A 22295-nucleotide genomic window follows, 5' to 3' on the forward strand; every position below is an offset into this window, starting at 1 on the left:
TTCTAAATTGTTCACGTTGCATTTTCACTATCCTGTTTTACGCTTGGGTACTTATGAGAGAATCCCCCTGGTTTTCTGTCTTTTAGTTGGCTAATCTATACACCTGCTGGTCTTAATTAACTCTGTGTTTGATTTGTAGATTCAATGATAGAAAAAACCAGATTTCTGTGTTGGTGGGGTTCTCTTAGGATCAGAAGAGTTTGACTCCCTGGGGAGTCTCAAATTGTGCAGTCTTTTTTCACAAGAGAAAGTTTCCACCTCTGAACTGCCTTCTAACAATAGCAGCTAAACACTGCCAGTCCAGGAAAAGTTGGGGTTATATTGTGCTTTGACTTGAAGCAGAACCATATTGCTTCTGAGAATGTCAGGTCTTTATTCCTTTCAGGCAGTCATACTCAAGATAACATAGAACTTCCCAGTCTGCTTTTGACCTAGCTGTAGTGAAGGTGATAACTGGCTTTTCTTCCCTGGTTGTCATAATCCTTTCCACATCTATTGTCCTGAGTGTGAGGGAAGGACTGCCTGCTCGGGCACCATTGGTGAGTGCCCTACATTCCATGTGTGTAGAAAAAGCTGAGCCACTCTTCCCACAAAGGGAAGCTCTGGAGAGCCTTGACCACTTCAATATGATAAATTCAAATTTTGTCCCTTAAACATAGTGACTCTTTCTTCAGTCATAAAATGTCCAGTGATTCTATCAGGGCTAGGAATAGACTAGCCAAAAAGAGTCTATTTTGCAAATAGACCATTTGTAAAATTTTCTTATTTAGGTACTATTTATTTTTAAGATCAGAATATAAAATAATTTTCAGGGCAGGAGTCATGCAATTGATCTGCTCAAGAGCCAAATAATTGTTTTTCCACTTGATGTAACATTCATTACTCACCAAATCTTGAAAACATTGGTGATCTAATTTTCTATTCTAGCTTATTCTTACCTCAACATTATTATAGTGGTAACACAAATAGTTCCTAAAACATAAGCAGTGACAAATAATAACATTAAAAGCAATGAACCTTCTTTTAAAAATGCCATTACCCTAAAAATACCATTTGTTTTATGTCACCTATTTTCAGTTCTTCAAAACAGGAAAACTTAGGTAATAAGGCTGTGATGCAAAGAATGCAAACTAAGTCCCAGATTTATGTAGGTAAATAAGGTTTTATGAAGAATCTTTGTCATCATGAAGTATCTTAATTGCTCAGGTACATTCACTCAATCCTGTGTGAAAGAATCAGTCCTGTGTTTCTACTTAGCAATATTTTTGTGTTTCACATTGCGATTTAAAATACTGTAAAATATGGTTTCTATTTAATCTGTCCATATTGTTGGTCCACTCTGTAAATAAAATAAGGAAGAAAGGTCTAATGCATGTGCATGTGGTAATATCCCTGGGGAGTCAGTTGTGTAGGTGTGGTACTAATGGAAAAAGAGGCTCTCCAGAGAGCAATGTGCAGAGGAACAAAGAGAAAGCTTTTTGCTGGACTGAGGGTTTTGCTGCTGGCTGCTTGGCTGCACGGTGGCATTGTTCAGAGGCAGTGCACCTGCTCTAACGTTTTCTTCAGCTGGAAGCAGACAGGTTTGTTGAGTGCTCTAATTGCTGGTAGGCATGAAAGGATTGCCTAGAAGATTACTTCCTAGGCTGTGCTTTGATGTTTCATATGATTTGGAAGTGAAGATTTCTTTTCCTTTATCCATCTTACTAATAGGTGAAAATAAAAAATCTCCTTTCAGCTTTCATTCCAAAGGTATCATGGTGCATTCAGTGTGATTAGCTGTATCATGGGCCAAAAGACTCCTTTTATCTTTTGAAAGGTGTATAAAACACAAGCATAGTCATCACAGTCCACATTCATAAAGCACTATTAGCTACATGTTCAATTCATTGCAGGGGTCTCTGGGCAGGAGCAATACTCTGCTGTAAACACTAGGTTTGTCAAGTGCTGTAAATCTATGACTAGAAATTTTGGATACAATCCTTTTAATATGTATTATAAATTTTGGACCACAGTTAGAAAAGGTTCTTTGTATAATTCCAATTATGGTAATTTTTAAACACAATAATTCTAATACAAAATGCAAGTTTTGCCTTATTTTTCAGAAAAATTGAATAGCAGAGAACTGTAGTGAAGCTTGATAGTTTCAAGCTTCCTCTTTTCTTTGTCCTCTTTTTACAGATGACATGTCTAATGCCCTATGAAGTCTTGTATTAAATTCAGATTATAACTAAAGCTACAAACAGTACAGTGTGATATAACTTGTTTGCAGAAATATGCAAATTAATAGAGTAACAAAAAAAACCTTTGTAATAGGTTAAATTATAAGGTTTTAATTAATTCTCTAACTAGGAAATACTTAGCTGAAATAAGTTATAGTGCACTATTTTCACCCATGTAAACTGTCATTGACTGCTTTCTCTTGAGAGGGTGAGCTATTGCCAACATACTTGGAAGCAGTAGAATACTTGATTGCAGGTTGCTTGTCCAGGTAGAACAACCTTCCTCAACTGGATTTGATTTAAGTCTCCACTATGATACAGATTTTTTATTCAGATTCATCACATCCAAAGTTCAGGAGTGCATGAAGTGTGGGCCTTTTCAATCAGAGCCTAATTCACTTTCCAATCAAGAGTTGAGAATTTATGCATAAGAAACCTAGGTCTGTTATATATGACTCTGAAATACAGTGTCTGAAGTTTTTAAAGATGTATACTGGTTGAGGCTTTATTTAGGAAATTGTCATTCTTTAATCTGTTGTAAAATTTGGGAGAAAACCTTCAAGATGTCTTCTGAAACTTTGAGATATGTATGCGATTTTTGTATTATGATTTACTGAATTATGAATTCAATTTCCTTTTTATAAAATTGAATTGCAAAACAGTTTGAAAAAAAATGCAATGTTTTAAATGCTGACACATGTCAGTCTTGATCTTTATAGCTGCATTTTGAGCAAACTGGTTACAGTGCCAGTGGTCAAGGCCATTAGACTTCTATGGAGTTTTGTCATGGTCACTGTAAATTACACTGGCTTCCCAAATTTCTCTTCTGAGCATAAAGTCTGTGTATTTTGTTTTGTGGTATAAGCAAAGAGTATATTTATATGTCTACAACTGTGGCCTCCAATTTTCATTTTCTGACATGATGAAGTATTTAAAGAGTATGCCTGGAACTTATTTACTTGGCCAAGAGGTCAGTCTGTTGCTTTTAGCTGTGGAACCAAGTGTTTGTGAGGTTTCTGTATGAATCACACATCACCAGTGTTTGGTTCCAGACATCTTTATAATAAAGTTTGGGTGTGCTAAATTTTCCAAAAATATTTTAATCCAAGAAATTTTTTCCCCACAAAATTTTTAAATTTGGCTTGCATATCTTTGTAGATGTAGCTCTGTGTGGGCATGTATCTACCTAAATGAAATTCATTAGTTCTGATGTTTTAGTTAACTGGGTACATGTGAATATCTCAGGTGTTTGGAGGCAGGAATGCTAATACACAAACCTTTAGGATGTAAGAAAATAAAGAAAATAAAATCTAGGTGATTATATTACTCATGTCTCAATGGATGGGTGTCGCAGACAACTTTTATGAAAAATCCTTTCCTTAGGATTTTTCCTCCTGAGAAGCTGAGAGGCCTCAGGAACAAAATGTAAACATTGATTATCTGCTGCTGTGGAGCGCAACAGGTGGACCTGTGATTGGTCTCATAGAGTTGTTTCTAGTTAATGGCCAATCACAGTCAGCGTCTTGGACTCTCTGTCCAGGACAGAAGCTTTTGTTATCATTCTTTGCTATTCTATTTTTAGCTAGCCTTCTGATTAAATCCTTTCTTCTATTCTTTTAGTATAGTTTTAATGTAGTATATATTATAAAATAATCGATCAAACCTTCTGAAACATGGAGTCAGATCTTCGTCTCTTCCCTCATCCAAGAACCCCTGTGAACACTGTCACAGATGGGGGGAAAGTTGAGTGTCTGCTTCATCGCCTTGTTCACCAAACAACAGAAATGAGTCAGTTCTGACACTCAGGCTGGTACAGCCAAGGGAATAAGCAAGTGGTTCTGTTCAAAGCTGAAAGTGAAAGGATTGCAGATCACAGTCATAGATCCTGGTGTTCAGTTCAGTACTAGTCAATCCCATTGTTCACTCCCTAGTCAACCCTGTTAGTGTTTCAAGTGACTACTGCCTGAAAAATTCTTAGTGATGATCTATCCATGCAATGCCTGCTTATGAAAGTGGCCTTCTCAGCCATCATCTCCAAGTCACTGTCCTACGGGTTATTTGTAAGCCATCTGGAAAGAATGGGATGACTCATTCATTTTGATGTGGCTATGGGTTTTGTGGCTATAGACAGAGAGAAACAATGTGTGCTTGGTCATATCCCTGCAGGCAATTTTTCAGACTTCACTTTGATAGGGACCAAGTTTTACTGGACTGTTTCCTTAGGTTTATTCTGATTTAGTCTATTGAAAATAGTCAGAGACTAACCACAAGTTTTGTGTTGGGTAGACATGTCTTTTTTCTTCTTTGTGGGTATTGGTGACATCACTTATATGTGTCATTGCCAGATGCATGCTATTTGATTTTTGTATGAGGTGTTCAGAACTGCAGCAGACATTTCACTCTAAAAAAGGAGAAGGAAATTAAATGTGTGAGATTAGAATTATTTCATTTTGAGAGCTTGGTTTATTTAGACAAAATTTCAGGAAATTCAAAGCTTGTCCTGAATAAACTGTTGTGAAAGTCCAATAAACTGTTGTGAAAGAGTAATGCTAGTAAATCATAAAACTACAGATGTGAGATAAAAGCAGAGTAAGAGTCTTAATGACCTAGAACCATAACTGTATTCTAAATGAAATGTATTTAATTTCCTTAGGAAAGTATTAACAGTGAGGATTAGGAGTAGAAAATATTTTGTAGGAAGTTTAGTTAATTGATAGAGTATCTTTCAAAGATAAAATAGTTCAAATCCCCAGAAATTAACCTGTTTTCAAAAATGGAATGGTGTAAGCACATAATGTCTTCTACAGTGCCTCATGTAAATAATGTGTTGATGTTTGTAGAAATGTATACAATGACTTTTTAAAAGAGAACTTGTATAAGAACACTATTTACTTCATTGAAATCAGTGAAATATTTAAGTCTTTTTTTGACGCCATGGAGACTAGAAGCTAATATACTGATATACTGCAATGTTACTACATATGTGCAGCCAAGTTAATTTCCAGTTTAAAAGATAGTTTGCAAAGATATTATGGTTTTGTTAAGAAACAAAGTATGTTTCATCCCTTATGAAAATCTGAAAGAAATAGACTAAGATCACATCTAATGAACTCAATCACTTTGTATTTGAAAGTAAGAAAGATTCTGAATTGAATCGATATTGTCTTGACTTGGATTATATTTTTCTGCTATGTCAATTGATTTGTGGCAAAGGCAAGCTACAGGGGCTGATGCTATTGAATTCCAAATGAGCTTAAAAAAACTCCTTCAAAACAAGGAGATATTTTCAGGAAAGTTTTTACTACCATCAGTAAAACAAATCCTAATAACATTTGAATGTTGTATGCAGTATTTAATTTATAATGCTCTTCTGAATATATTCTTTGTTAAGCACAGCACTGTTTAATTCTCTAATTAAACCATATGGGTGAGTTCTAATTTACAGACCAGTGGAGAAACTTTAGGCTCAGTTAAGGAGTATAGGGTTCCATCTTGAAATGTCACTTTGTAACAGCCTGTAGAAATTGTTAAATTCTCCAACTAGGGGTTTTGTGAAAGAGACTTGTGACTATGCTACAGAAAATTTTAGGATTCAAAGTAGGGTTTAATTTAATGAATCCATGCAGTGAGCAAATCTGATTGTATCTATTTTATTCTCTTCATGGGCGGGTCCAAACAAAATAGAAGAGGAGGTTATTATAGTAATGGAGAAAAAGAGGAAATGTAATAAATATTCATAAAGTATGTAAAATTTGCTTTTGTCATAATCTATTTTATCTAGGTCACCTTTCACGTTGTTCTTGTCTTGATAGCCTATTTATTTTTTCTCTTTTTTTTTTTTTTTTCCTGACTTTCTACCTAGGACTGACTCGTCACATCTGTAATCTCCTAACAGAAGCTGTGGCCCTGTACTTAGAGGCAGATGATAAAAGGAACACCAAGACAGCAAATGTACTGCTTGGGTCCTTACTTGACATTTTGCAATACATGCTGACATATACAGCAAACATTGTGCGCCAGACTTTGCAGGTATGGGATTTACTCATGGGAACTTGACTGTCTTAAACAATTTTTTGATAACTTCCTATTATCTTTAATAACAAGATTCCCACTATTCTGATTTTATGGAACTTCTAGTGTAATGAAAACTCAATTTGTCTTCCAAGTTACTGTTTGAACCACTGCAAGTCATGGCATTGGTGGTGCTTCCTACTCCAACAATGACATCCTCCTCTTTAAAAATGGAGCACAAAATCCAATTCAAAGAAATTTCACATAACCCTCATAGTAACATATGAAGGAAAATCATTCATAATTTTTTAGACATGATATAAATCTAGCAAATTGTGCTTTTCTTTTTGGATCATCTGCCAAATTTTGAAGTTAGTCAAGTGGAAGTGATTTCTGTATTTACACTGCAAACAACATGTACTCTTCATGTTAGGTTTTTAATGTTCTTGATATTATTCACTGAAGAACAGATATTTGTCAGGTGAAATATTTCTAAAGGACAGAGATTCAAAAGATTGCAGATGGGTTGTAATACCTTGCAGGATATGGCTTCTTTAATCCCCAGAGTCCCTCTTCTATAGGTTGGTTGGTTGGTTTTTGTTTTGTTTTGGTTCTGCGTTTTTTGGTTTGCAGGGTTTTGTGATTGGGGAATTGGGTTTTTATGGGGGTGGTTTATTAAGTAATCTTAATGCAAAAAGTTGCTGCTGAAAATTGAGCTTTTTTCTTTTTTCTACGTTGATTTACACAAGCAGCTGTGTTATCAACCACATTTCACTGCGAGGTGTTTGGTTTAGATGTGTGATGGTGCAATATCTTGTGTTTTTTAAGTCTTCTATTAGCAGGTTCTCTAATGATATTTTCATCTAAGAATCACTTCATAGATCAAATTTTGTAGGCTAATTTCTTGTTGTCATATTTTTGGCATTGCTCTGTGTAATCATAAAGAGCTGAATTCTGTACTTATGCTCCATACAGCAGTGGTGAGGCAAATTGTTCTGGAGGACACATGAGGGGAGAGGATCTTGCACGTGAATTGGTAATATTGAATTGATGGGTTTTATTTAGATTTAAAATTAAATCTGTTTGTTCAAAGCCAAATTCTGTGCTGGCTTTACTTGAATACAACAGTTGATTGATGCACTGAAACTCTAGCTCCAGTTTTGTTTATCTCTCATCACGGTAGTCTGCTTTGCTCTTAAAGTCTAATGAGTAACAAGGAACAGCCGGAAAATAGAGTTTTGAAGCACAGGTCTATGTGTCCATATATTAATTTTACAGTGGTGTTTAGTGTCTTGACAGTACTCATCACAAGATCCCTGAGAGTTCAACATCAGTACACATACTGTATTGAATGGTGGCCATTGACTACACAGTTTTCCACTATTCACGTGTCACTAAATGCATCACAAATATTATTCTTGGACTGTTTTTGTAGAGATATTTTGAGTAAGATACCATTTAAATCAGAACTTGTAAAACAGAATCAAATCTTCTTGTATTATCCATTTCTGAGGCTTAAGTTTTCTTTTACAGATGGCAGGACCTTCACTTGAATCCTTTTATTTTACTATTTTATGTGTAAAGTGATAACCTTATCCAGCTGCGTAGGCAATACATATCACAGCTTTTCCATTGCACTGAAGTACTTCATGCTGGATGGTGCTGATAACTGTATCCAGGTTCAGAAGAGTTCACTCTTTATGGTCCAAGTACTTTCGTATTAATTTGCATGTCTGTTTTGGAGAGATTTTGTCATATGTCCCAGAGGTGATCCACATTAGCTGAGAAGAATTTGAAATTTCAATTTGATGTATGAACTCTATTTGGTGACTCTGGCACAGGTTGCCCAGAGAGGCAGCTGTGGATGCCCCAGCTCTGGCAGTGTTCAAAGCTATGTTAGATAAGACCAGGAGCAACCTGGTCTGGTGAGATGTGTTCCCTCCTGGGGATGGGTGTGGATGTGAGTAGATGATCATTAAGGTCCTTTTGAACCCTTTAACATTCTGTGATTATATCATTCTACAATTTAAAGTAGGTTTAACAATGCTGTAGTGTGTATCCTTCATATAAATATGTAATTTCTTTAGTGTTGTTGTTCATTCTCTTTCCGAAGACACTAATATATAAAAGTTAAAGAAGGTAGTCAAAGATTCCTGATGGAAGGTGTCTATCTTCTCATCCATGTACTAATGAGAAAAAGCTGTTTTAAATTTTGCTGAATGAAAGTGGCTTACTTCCCTTTCTTCATTAATATAAACATTCAAATTTTTGTCTTCTCTGCACTTTTTGTCCTTCTTGAACTTCAGCATTCCAGGTCATTGTGGTGAGTCCCAGAGATGTTCATACCAATGTGACTTATTGCCTGGAGAAGCAACTTTTCAATTCTCTTTTATTCAGAAATCCTTTCCAGAAGAAAGGCATTATTCTTTCAACTCATAAGTATCAACAGTGGAGTTTGAGCAGTAGTGGCATCTGTCTCAGGGAACCTGTTCCTCTGTCCACTTAACCAAATGAAAACCTCCAAGTATTACACTTGGACAGTGATTTTTAGGATTGAGCTATAAATGAAACACAATACAAATTATTCTTAAATGTGTTCTTTAGACAAAATGTTTATTTTTTTCTTTAGCAGACTGACTGTATAGGGTCATGGTTCAAAGCTAGTGCAAGGTAATGACATTAAATGAAAAAATCCTGCAAGACAACCTTTCAGGTCATAAATTGCACTGCCTGTAATAGTAGTGTGTCTTGATGATATGGGGATGACAGTGGTCATGATTACAAGTAGTACCTGATCTTATTACTTGAAAACTTTATTATTCCTATTTCAGAAATAATTTAAATTATAATGTATTGTGAATATTTCAGGATACAGAGTAAGGCAGGCAGGGAAAATTGGACACTATTGCTGAGAATGCTGAATTTTCAGTCACCTTGATTATCTTGGTTTGAGGTATCTTTGCACGCACACTTTATTGCATTTTGCTGAAGCAATGTCGTGCGGGTCAGTATATTCAGCCTGTACAGAATGGCACGACAGCATGGGTCCCTTTGCTTTGTGCTTATTGTCACAGAGGGAGCATCGCTGCTCATTGGCAGCCCAGGAATGCTTAACTAGAAATGATGCATAAGTTTACTTCAAACTTCCATTCACACTTGGACCACTTAATGGACCTAATTTGTTCTTCATAACAGAACTATCAACAGAGTTGCTTTTGATTTCTTTTCTCTCTTGTTAAGGCACAGAAATCTGGGGCAGGAGGAGACACACAGGCTGCTGAAGACCTTCTGCTTATCAATAAACCCCTGACGGACCTGATTAGCCTGCTTATTCAACTGGTGAGAGTTTGCTTGTTTGTAACCTTATGGAATGTTGCTGAAGTTGGAATTATGCAATTGAATTGAACATATTAGAGCTCTCTTTACTAGTTTTTAATTGTTTACAAACTCCCACCTAGTACTCTATCCCTTTGTAAGTTACCAGTAACAGTGACTTGCAGGTTACCAGTGATGTCAGTCTGTTTGTCCAGAGCATAGAAGTGGGGTGAGGGGTGGACTGCAGGTTCTCAGTTTGGATACATATTTATATAGCCAACATTTGTCCTTCAAAATGGACTAGTCACCACTGCACAGGGAAAGGATGGCATTCAAAATTTGAATCTAATAGTACTACTTCCTTTAGAGAAGTTAGTAAATGCAAAATTGGTTTGTAGAGAGTGATGCATTTTAGTATTATTTTCTAGGGTTTGAGCCTTCTGAGTTTTCTCAAGGGTTTTATTTCAACATTATCCTGAAAGATTTATGAGTGGGAGTGGTCCCTGTGAACTGTAAACATCTTTGAAGTGTGTCTGTTTAAAGGCAGTCCTTTGCAGGGTTTACTAGATGTACAGCACTGCATTGAAATCTCCACAGAGGGCCGCATTATGCCCTAATGCATCCCATAAGCTCAACCTCTGTCATACTGAGATCTATATTTAGTCTGTGTGTAATGGTTTGTAGTAGAATGCTTCTTGAGCTGGACAGTGCTTTTAGAGGCTGCATCAGCCTGTAAGTCAACATAAAGCCATTAAAATGTTATGTGAGAATTTCAGTGTATCACGGTATCCTTTCTGGGATATTTCACTTAGAGGTGTTTCAGATTCACTGTGTTCTCTTCCAGATCCTTTTTTGTTTTTCAATTAAATAGAGGATTTCAGGTTTTTTGTGATGTCAGTACTACAGTCCTCCTATTATCTTTAGCACTGTCTGTCATCTATTTAAGGGAAGAGTGTGATTCCTTTTTTATTAATTTTTGGCATTATACTTGGTGCTAAGTCCTCCTTTGATGGATTTATTTAAACCAGCTATTGACAAAGGCTTTTTGGAAATGTTCTCTGAATGACCTGAAACAAAGTGACTGAATTTCAACTATTTAATATTTCATCTTTATAAATTCTTTTAATTTATTTTTTATTGATTTTTTAAAAACTGCCAAGTATGATAAATAGTATGAGATGAAGAAATGCAAACATTAATTTAAAATGAAACTAGTAATAAGTTTAAATTATATTAACTTTTTAAAGAACAGAAAATTAGAGGCCAAGCTTTAACTCAGCCTATACCACCTGGAAGTTTTGTATAAGTTTTTAATTAAAGGATAGGATAATTGTATAGTTAGCATGTACTGATTAGATTGTGACTTGTCTTTGTATTTCAGAAGCATGACTGTAAATTACCAGTAGGTTTTGCTTTGTTCTGTACTTCTGCAGATTCTGTTTTTTTTCAAATGCTTATTTTAAATCTTCTGATTTTAACATACAGGTAAAAGGTAATGACCACGACTTCTGCTTCTTTAGATAAACAGACACATACATACATACATATTGTCGTTTTGTTTTGGTTTCAGTTTTATAAAGATTCTGTGAGTGAGAGATTTTTCTCTTGTTTGGATCTGTGAAAGTTATTTCAGCTAGATTTGTTAAATTTGATTTTTCAAATATTTTTTCCCACTGCTCTATTAAACATTTCCTGTTAAGCTTGGAAGAGTTTGAGCAATGGAATAATCATCTTAGCATCTAGGAATCACTTGTTTGAAATGGTTTATGCTCTAATCTCTTTTAATAGAAATAGATTATTTGTGAAGTCTAGAGTAAGTCTCAAGATGTGTGTGCTCCCTGCTCCTCAAATGCCTCAGGCCTACCTAAACTGAAATTCTGTGAAGCTGTCAGTGGTTGTTCTCTGTATTCATTGAGCTGTGTGGGTATATAACCCCTTATTGGTGTTTTGAGGCATTCAGTTCTTTGTGAACTTGATTTTCTAGAGATAATGGAGGACTTACATTTAGAACTAACAATTACTTTAAAATATTGAGTTAAAATTATTTTCTCGGCTTTGCTATTTCTGCCTTTCTTAGCATATTTATAGTATCTTGTACTCACTTACATAGTTTCCTAGTCACATTGTTTCCTAGTTCCTAGTTTGCTAGACACATTAAATAATTGTTTTCCCTCATTGAAGTGTGTATCCCTCAAGTAGATTATTATTCTGTCTCTCATTTACTTGTCTTTTTATTTTGCTCAAGTTCTATATGTTTTTCTCTCTCAATAATCCCTCAAAAAATCAATGTGAGTTAAACTTCATAATGTCAAAAACTTTGAATCAATTTTTCCCTTGTGTGGTTGTTATTTAGTCTGTCACTAAAGGCATAACAAAGCAAGTTCCAGAAGCCTAGATTGCATTTAAATGAAACTTCAGTGATTTAACAATGCAAAAGAATAAATAATTACAAACTATGTCAGGAAACACTGCAAAAATGCAGAATTCAGTATTAAATCCCAAAATCATTGTGACCATAATTGATCAATAAGACGAAAAAAATTGAGCATTTAGTCTTCTCCTTGGCAGTTTTGTGTTTAAAAGTTAATTACACTTAGCTTTGTTGGGTAATGTTTCTTTGCTTAACATGAATTTAATTTGAATATTATTCTGAAACCTGCAGCAACTGTAGAGCATACACAACACCTTCTAATTTTTGATGTGCCCATTATACTGAAAAAATTACTTTTGAAATCACTTCAGTGAGGATTTTCACAAAGTTTCAGAAACCATGCCGGTGCCTATAAAAAGGAATTTTGTTTTCTGTAGGTCCTAGATTCAATTCCTAGGTGTAGATCTTCCAGTTATTTCTGGAGCCTACTAGACTCTGGCAGAGAACTCTTTTTGACTTCTGGCAGGAGTCTTCCTCATTATAATATTACCAGGAAAATTTGTACTTGATTTTCCATGCTCCATGTGTTACCATTGAACATCCAGTTAGTCATGTCCAAATGTGTAGAGGATAAATATGAAACCTCAGTGCACGTGGATGATTAAGATGGTCTTTTTTAGGCATTTTTTTGTATCTGTATTGCACTGGTGTTAAGGCTATGCACAGACTTCATTTTCAGAGTGCATGAAGTTATTTGCTAATGGGTAATGAAAATAACTGCAGAAGAACGATTACTGGAGAACTTTATTTCATATGTCTTTCTCTAGGCATATAGACTGTTCTATGGTCAGAGTGGAGAGTCATATGTTTATATGTTATATTTGAAGTATTCTCTTATACAGAGCTATCCTAAAAACCAAAAATCTCCCAACAAACACACCAGGGAAAAGAAGAAAATGTTATTACATGCACAGAATTTCAGAACAGGGATTTAGTTTCTCAACAATTAGTCCAGATTAAAATGAAGTGAATATATATATTTTTTTTTTTTTTCACTTAGGAGAATACTGCTAAGTAAAAAATATAATTTTTTTCATTTAAAATGGTGCATATTTACTAATAAGAATAGCACAGTAAAGCTAGCAGATTAATAATGATGTTTTGCTCTCACATTTTGTAAAACGTTTGCAAAATCATCTTCCCTATAGATCCCCGTGGTGTTTCCTTTACAGCATGTTCTGTAATCACATTAGTGATCTAATGAATATCTATCTCTTATTGTAATAAACTCTCTATGTGTATAACCTCATTAATGCACAGAAATAGTGTCCCCTCCGGGTAATCCAGGCAGGCAGTTTCATTGTAGCTCTAAAATTAGATGCTGTAACAATTCCAATGGTGTGAAAACTGCCACTTCAGCTCAAATAATCACACGTTTCTTGCAGTGCTTTGCAATTCATGAACACACTGCAACTCAGTTTAAAATGATGGAATTTTTGAGAACAGATTGCAGAAATATAGATGTGCAACAACAAGAAACTTCCTGCTCTTTACCACATTAACTCTAAAATACACAGAGCAGGTTCCATCTAAAAAGGAAAACAGAATTTTGTGTTATAAGCTTGTTTACAGGAAGTTATAACATGGCTATAGAAATTAAGCAAAGAGTAATACACTGCTTTCATCACACAGAAGTCTTGTCATGAGGTATTATTTTAAAGTAAGTGAAAAATAGATCTACAGTTTTCAGTTAGAGAATGGCAGAATTTATGACCTTAGCTCTTCAGTAATTTATTTTAAGGTGCTAGATTCTCTTCAAGCTATGTACTAGCCAAGAATATTAATAGCAGCAAAAGAAGTACTGGTGACTTTTCTACCTTGCTGAAAGGCTAATTCCATAATCCCCTCTAAGGCTGAGAAAGGAAAAGGAAACTTCATGTAATTATGAAATATTAAGGGGCAGAATTATCTTTTAAAGTGTTAGAATTGGTTTCTTCATGGGTTTCTACTCTCCTGAAAGAACAAAAACTATAAATGCATTTCAAGCAAATGTACTTCATACCAAATTGGATTGTTCTGATTAGAAAAATAATCAGAATGCTGTTCCATCTAATTAGGAATTGAACTATCCGTCTATTTTTATTGTTGAACAACATGATTATGTTTTTCCTTATTAAATATAATCTTATTAAACATGAGGTATTTACTTGAAATCTTTTTCATTCTTGATTTTCTGTCTTTACAGATATTGATTATGTTTTCAGCCATTGCTTTTGTTTTAGAATGTTCTTCAGATCCCCTACTCTTTAGAACCAGTACTAACACTGACTGGCAGCCAGTGCTAAATTTCAGGTTACCAGCTTACAACTCTTGACATCTAAATCACTACTTGTCAGAAGTGAAATGGCAAAATGGTGAGAGATACAGAGAAAAATGCTGATGTGGACATACTTAAATAGGGACATTGCTGAGAGTTCCTCTTCCACCTTAATTATTGATGACTGTAGGCCAATGATTCTCATTCCCTTCAGAGTAAATAAGGCCTGTCCTATTCCAAGCTTGTTTTTCTCTTCATACAAGACTAGTCCTACTATTGTTTTGCCCTGATTTTTCCCAGGGTAACAGCAACTTGCTCCCCAAAGTCTAGTTAACACCAAAGCTCAAAGGGACTCTGGGAAAGCAGAGGAGCAGAAGAGCCTGAAGTACAACAGGGAGTGAAAGGCTTCATTGGCATTGGTAATGATTGAGTAATGTGATGTCATAACTGGCAGGTATTGGAAACTGTAGAGTGATGCTTGGAACATGGTCACTGAAGGCCTCTGAAGAGCAAGACTATATGATGCCAGATTGGATGGAAAGTTTCCTTTCATTGGGTTGAAAGGGTTTTCCTTTCTCTGGTTGGGGGACAAAGAACAACAGCAAGGATGAAAGTTTGGGCACGCCAGGACGAGAGAATCAAGGCCCAGCCAAGGCCATTGGTCCAAGCACAGCTTTTCCTCCTCGGGCATAGTGTTCCACTGCCTCACTAGCTGGGTGTTCCTGCTGCAATAAGCCTCCCTTGGGAATAATGCTAGCCAGCTGGACTTGCTTGTTTGCCTCCTTGATAGTCATGGTGTTGGGAAGGACCACTGAGGTTTGTGGGGCTTTATGGATTTCTTCACACACATATGTTGTAAGAGCAGTCCTCTATGGAGACTGACAGCTTTCCACTTCTCTGATATTTAGTGAATATCTTGGGAAAAAAGCCTGGAGATCAGTCTCACTTCCAAATATAGCTGTTGTGATACTGAATAAACATGGGATTTTTGTGCCTGCGGAGCCCAGGGAATTAGCCTCCACTGCAGTACCCAGGCAAAAATGTATCAATGACCAAAATTTTCACTTATTTTTCATTTTTTACCTTTTTTTAGCCAACGAGCATTTGAAAATTGAATATAATCCTCGTTCTGTTATTTTCTTCAGGAGGTTGTTGATGTAGCTACCTGCCTACCCTGCCTACCCTGGTCAAGAAACAAATTAACTTGGAATGCTGCTTTTAGAAGGCGTGAGAGACACATTAAAAAAAAAAAAGTAGTTGTCTTTCCTTTCTCTAATAGCATTTTATTTAAATGAAGGAAATGAAAGTTGTCTTAAAGCCCTAAGCGAAATCAGCAGATTTTTTTATTCAATTAGTTAAGGATTAAAGATATAAATGGACTTCTAAAGCTTGTTACTATTTGTAGCTTTTCCTGCTTTTTGTGTTTGCTAATTGCGCTGATGTTATTAGAGAAGGAAATAAATAAGTGGCATTTAGATTGGAATGAAGAAAAAGCATATAGCAAAACTGAGGAAGAAATAGCTGTTGTGGTCTTGTCACTTGCATAGTATTAGGTCAAATAGAATGTGATATGTCTTGGGGCTATATATTCAGAGATTTCATCTCAGTTCAGTCTTTTTTAAACAGCAGCTCTGTGAAGCTAGTAGAAAACAGGATTGTATTTGCATGCAGATCCCTTGGGAATTGCTGCTTGAATATTTGAGAGATGTGTGTCTGATATGTTCAGATGGCTTTAAAGTAACTGTGGGTTTTCCTCAACATGAAAAAATTTAGGAATTTCATACTGCAGATTAAATAAGCAATCATTATTGAAATGATTTGGCATATTACATAAGTGTTTGGACAAACTGGGGTTTTTTTCCCTTTTATTGTCTGTAAGGATAGTGTTTACTGTATTTTTATCTGGCTTATTTGGTGTAAATAATACTTTTGGAATGAAAAAATGAATGAGCATGATGAGGTGTTTTTATACTTCTATGCCTAATTGGTTAAGTCTATCACTGACATTTTGTTCAGGTCATAGATTAAAAAGTGAGAAAAAACTATCACAATGATTTCATCAAGGGATATATATAGACAGGACTTTCCTAAATTAATTTCTCATTAGAGTAAACAGTTTTGTTATTTTTTTAGAAAAAAAATATTCTTGTGATATTTGAATTGTCTTTGATGAAGAATCTGTCTCGGCTCTAAGGAAGTTATTTCAGCAGTTAATTGTTCTTATTAAAGAGAGAAAGAGAAAAAAGGAAATCCAAGTATTATCGTTCTTCTAATCTGAATTGCTTTGTCTAAAGTTTTGAGCTATCATCTCTTATCAGTCCTTTTTCAGTTAAAGGAATTAACCTATCCTCAGCCTGCATTTTCCCACATATGATTGAGAGGATATGATCAAGTCCACTTTAACCCTCCCGCTGATATTCTATAGACACTAAATTCCTTCAGTCCTTGGCTATTATGCTTTCCAATGTGTCATCCTCTTGCCTGTTCCCAAGAAACCTCTATGATTTTTTTCACTAGTGTTTGTGAACTCTCTGTGCTGACGCTAGGCCCCGCATTCCTCTTGTCATTCCAAAATGTCATTGTCAGTGCCAAATACAGGCCTAATATAATATCTTTACTTGTTATTTCCAGATTGTACTTTCAGGAAATATATAAATCATTTTGATAATGGTGTCATATTATGAGAAGCTCATTTAATGATCTCTAGTCATGTCCCTAAATCATTTTTGTAATTTTGCTTCCCAGGAAATTATTTTCCATCCTATTGCTAGGGCCTGCTGCAGTGTCTGATCTTCAAATGAGTGTAGAAAAGTTAGAATTCAGGAAAATATTTAAAATCTTCAAAATGTACCTCCTAATGTGAATACTTAAAATCCATTAAATACCTAGATAGCCTGTGCTATACCTCAAGAGGCTTGCTTTAGTAATAATTAAATGAAATTTTATGGTGTGCATGGTGTAGAAGATTAGACATCATGGCTGTAATGGTACTTTTTCCTATTACTGCTTCTGTTTAAAGTAGAATAAAATACCATAGTTGGGAGCAACATTTCTGATGCCATCATGATGTTTCTCTAGAGAGACCACTTGACAGAATCAGAGTGCCGATATTGTTATACTGCTGCTTAAGAGTACATATATTTTAATTATGTTTTCATCACTTCGTTAAGCTTATTTTAGTGCAATTCTGAGTCAATCAGCTAGAAATTATTCTTTCCTGTCACAATGCAAATGTTAATACTCTTCCAAATCCCCGGTGAAATGCAACTTTTCTGAAATTGGAATTTGATTTTTGTTTATTTATTTTTCATTCATTTTTAGCTTCCCAGTGAAGATACTGAAATATTTTTGAGTGCCTCACAGAGCTTATTATTGCTGGTTCAGCTGTATGGAGGGAGCAATGAGGAGAGTATGTCTCCAGAAAACATGTACAGCTTTGCTGAAGTCCTGAAGTCCAAAGAAGATCCACGAGAACTTAAGCTTTTGTTGAAAATTGTTAAGAGACTGGTGAGTTGACATCTAACCTTTTCCAAAGTCTGCGTGTTTCTTTTATATAATTTGATACATTTTTGGACTAGTTTTTTCCTTCTCAAGGGAAAAATATTTTAAAATCATTTTAAAACCAAAATATGCTAAGTTGAATATCATGTCTTTAAATTCCACTTTTCTGGAGAAGATGGCTTTCTACACTTTAAACCTCTTATGAAAATGATGCAGGAATTCTCCTATTTCAGTTAGCCGTTCAGCAGTTTGAGTAACACTTGCTATTTTTCCACTTGTTTAGTAATTCATCTCTATAAGGCATTGAAACCATTTTCTGAATGCCTTCTGAAAGAACTAACCTTGTAGCATTAAATATCTGTTCCGACACAGAGTGGTTTATTTCACAGTGAATAAAAGGCTGTTTTATGCTTGGAATAGGTTTGTGCATGGGCTGTTGAGTCTTCATTCTCACGGAGCTATAGGGACCACTTGTGCTGGAGTGGCTGTAATGTAGAGAGCCAAGCAGTGGCAATCCTGCAGGGGCTGCTGGTGATAATGTTGGCAAGTAGAACGTTCACTTCTGTCCTGCTCCAACACAGTGGAATGACAGCAGCTGATATCTTTCAGGTAGCTTAGGAAGCTTAGGTATCTGTAGAGTTCTCTCAGATAATACAAAAGGCTTTTATCTCGAAGTGTCTTAATAAGAAGCTTTGCCTGCATTGTCGACAACCTTGCATTGTTTGAGTACTTCATCCTTTACTCTCCAAAAGCAGAGGCTTTCAGTTAAAATAGGATAACTGCCCCTAGAGAGGGCAGTAGTTCCCTCAATTTCAAGAGGCAGGAGTTCCTTCAATTTTGCAAGTGCAGTGCTGGCTGCTAGAGTAAGCCTGTAATCCATGACAGCAGGAATTAAAAGGGAGCAACTCTCTTGTAGAGATTTCAGAGACCTTGTCCTCTTTCGCCTGCCTGCTGCACTTACATCACAGGAAAGTAAACACCATACCCTTCTTCCCTGTTTTCCCAGCCCTATCTTGCCCTGAAAGAAGCATGAATATATAAAATTAAAGTTGATATGAAAAATTCTAAAGATACTTTCTATTGATTTTAGCTTGTACCTCTGCTACTCTTTCTGAATAATTATTGTGATGTGTAGAACTGGCTTTTACTTTTCTCCAAAAGCAATATGAGTAAAAAGCCAATGAAGTGAGAGAGAAGGGAAGAGATGTGAGGCTGCAGTATACATATCTAGATTATTTCATTTTAAAATAGCTACAGACTTGTTTATTTCTCTTCATTTTGAAGCCTGGGGTTCAAAAATTAACCTAGTGTTCAGGATACTTAACACGGAAACTTCTATTGACTATTTTGAGAGAACAAAGCTCTGCAGTCACCTTTTGAACCTTGCAAGTTCCTGTACTTTAGGTTCCAGTTCTCTCCTTTGTATACCTGGTACTTGTTATTTATAACATCAGGCACAGATTTTCATTAATTATTGTGATGAGATCATGCTATTTCTTTTGAAAGCAGGGTTCATAGATAATTTGACAGATTATTTAATAAATCATATGTTATTTCTCTAAACCTTAAAAAGTCCTGTTCAGAGGAGATTATTATCTTGTCAAAATTGTCATTATCACAAAAGACATTGAAATATAATCATATCCATTTAAGAAGGATTCAGCCCACATCAGCTGAATTTCGAAGCCTAGAGCAGTGTTTTTCTTTTTATATATCTGAGCAATATTTTAATAGAGAGATCAGTATATGCACCAATTTTCATTGTTGCAAATCAGTGCTGCTACAGAGCAGCTCTTCAGTTTGTGGTTACATTGACTTTGCTGGTACAGGCACAGGCATTGCTTATGTAAGACAGGAATGTACAAAAAGAGCTCCATGTTATGCTACAGATGCCTTTATGGCACGTATTGCTGGAATTATGGAAGGGCATAGCAGTGGGACTACATAACCTTGATCCAAGTGTTTTACATGACTGCAGTGAGCCAGTGGAGGCAGATAGAACAATTTCAGTCTTCAGTTTAAGGCGTATCAGAGGATTTGTTGATGTACAAGATGACCTTACCTTGATGAAATGGAATCTCATATCTATATGTTGGTATAACTTAATGATTAAACCACTGTGTTTTATCTCCAGTGGGTGGAAGGTTTTTTGCAAAAAGTTGGAGATTTGAGTTTGTTATATTGTTTTGTTCAGGTCTTTAGATGATCATTGTCAAATTTGACCAGCAAATTGACTGCAGGGCAATACAAACTTCTTGCAGCACTCTCCTCACTAATTGTTTTCCTACAATTTTGTTGAATAGAGGCCAGACTTTGTACAGACTTGATACTGAAATCACTATGAACACACCCTTTTAGAAGCTTTATTTTGCTGTAAAAAGGAGTCATTAGGAGTGAAAATACGCTTTGAGCTAACTTCTGTAACTGTGTAAGTAAAGATCTTCTAAAAGCTCTAAAGAGACAGCATTGACTGTCTTATTTCTGTTTTCTTTATAATTACTTCTAATATTTCAAAGCTTTGGGCTCTGTCAAGCACAGGTTAACCCGTTTTTTCACAAGAATGTTCTCTCACTACCACTGATAAAATGAAGAGTAACTGTGTAAAATTATTGAATCAAGGAACAGAGTTTGGAGGTTTTTTTCCCTTCATCCTTTGCACTAACTCTCTTGTTCTGATTGCTTCATCTTGGGTTAGACAATGCTGCTATTCAGATATGCTTCATCTTTTTTAGAAGCATTTTTGTAACTGATTGATGACATCAGAAGAGTGATCTCTCTCTTTTTTATTTCTGGAAACCTTTCCTGCCACTTGTCATGGCAATCACTATCTCATAATTCCATCTGTGAAGATATAGTGCATCTTATTATGAGTCCAGTAAATTACCTAGATTTTTTTTTTTTTTTAATGAAGCAGAAGAAATTTTCATTTGGGAAGCAAGTAGTTGAGGTTTGCCTGCTTTACTGAGAAGTTTTTAATTTCTTTTTTTTCCTCAGAGGGAAAAGATTTCCCTGCCATCCCAATTTATCATCTAGTATGTAATGTAAAGGCATTTTTTATAGAAGTAGCCAATATCTTTCTACTGGACACATAATCGCTGTGGGATTACAGCTCAGTACTCACAAATAAATTATTTCAACTTTCAGAACAAGAGAACACTCTTTTTTTACTTCCATGTAGTAATAAGGAAAAATTCCTCTGAGAAAAATGAGTAAATATTAGGCTTTCTGCACTCACAGTGAGTGAAGAGGGAACTTTTGTTCTGTGACTTTTCCCTTATATACTTGTCAGAAAGGATATTGAATTCTACCTTTTAAATCACACTTTTTTCTCCTGATTGTCTTTCTAGAATCTCATTTTCACTAATTTGTGTTTTATAAGTGTCAAAAAGTTTTTCCTTTTTCTTTTTTTTGATGAGCAGCTAAGACATTTAGGATGTCATCTGCATGTCCTATACCCCATGGGGATATGTATAAGGATTTCTCAAATCATTTTAGGCTGATGTTATGAAGACATTAAGGCCAGAATGATAATACATGAACTATGGCAAAATTCCATAATATTCATTAGCTTCATTATAGGACTATTGAACTCTAATTTCATTTCCCTGCCAATTTGAGTCACAGCAAGAGCATCACTATCTACCTGCAGACAAATTTACTACCCTGTTTCAAAGGTACCAAAGCCTGGGGAACCACTGATCACTGTGTCTGAGATGTCATTCAAATCATGCAGTCCTTAAGTGTTTCTGTCATGTAGATTAGCAATTATATCATCCTCAGTTTTCTGCAAAGATCTGCTGTATTTGCTTCTCTTGAATAGACAGCTCATTGTTTGTATATAAAAATGTATGTGTATATTTTTACTGCAATAGGTCCCAGATTAGATCCTTGTTACATTAATCCCTGATCATGCATTATTAGGACATTTAGAGCTTGGAGAGATACACAGTCCAAGTATACAAATGTTTGATATAGAGTAGCAGTTCTGTAATCCCTCAGGAAATTAAACTTCTTGCTGGAGGTTTGCTTCTCAGTAGATTCCCACTAGTATATCTGTAGGGACCTTCCCTCAAAGAAGGTGAAACAAAATCCTAAAAGTTTCTCAGATAGCATCCCTTTTGTAGCTTCGGCTCCAAGGACTCAGTGCCAGGAGGAGGTGCTTGTGCAGCAATTTCCAGAGGTGTCTGTTTTCCCATGGTCCTAAAAGGCTGTGGAAACCTGTTAGCAAATACCCTGCTGAGGGAGCACAGCACTCAAATAATGTCACATTAGCTGGAGAAAACTTTTTATGCATTTTACTCCTGATCTGAATCTTTTAAGTGGCCCATAATTAATTTCATTAGTTGCTAAGATAATCCATAATATTCCATTGCTCTAAGGATTAATTTTATGACAGCTATGGCTGTTAGACTGTGAACATAATACTTACTTGTAGGTTGTTGATGTGTATAGGTATACTCACTATAAGCAAACAAGTTTTTCTAAAATTATACGTGTTTTTAAAATTTGGGTGACTCTTACAGGAACAATTCCTGTCCTTCATTAGTGTTAATCTCTTATT

The 22295-nt window shown here is 35.5% G+C and overlaps 1 protein-coding gene across 4 annotated transcripts in view; it reads left to right on the forward strand.

Moving 5' to 3' along the window:
- The window catches only part of ULK4 (unc-51 like kinase 4), a 224273-nt gene that overhangs the window by 151448 nt on the left and 50530 nt on the right, over positions 1-22295 (forward strand). For 3 of the 4 annotated variants that reach the window (XM_005485838.4, XM_026792680.2, XM_074540021.1), the window contains exons 33-35: positions 6082-6248; positions 9471-9569; positions 17555-17740. In XM_005485838.4, coding sequence (XP_005485895.2) covers positions 6082-6248; positions 9471-9569; positions 17555-17740 — 452 coding nt within the window. Of the gene's footprint in view, positions 1-6081; positions 6249-9470; positions 9570-17554; positions 17741-22295 lie in introns of those variants that run through there. The other variant, XR_003380026.2, reaches the window with a different exon arrangement.

This window comes from Zonotrichia albicollis, chromosome 1, assembly GCF_047830755.1.
Source record: "Zonotrichia albicollis isolate bZonAlb1 chromosome 1, bZonAlb1.hap1, whole genome shotgun sequence".
In the NCBI taxonomy this organism is placed as follows: domain Eukaryota; kingdom Metazoa; phylum Chordata; class Aves; order Passeriformes; family Passerellidae; genus Zonotrichia; species Zonotrichia albicollis.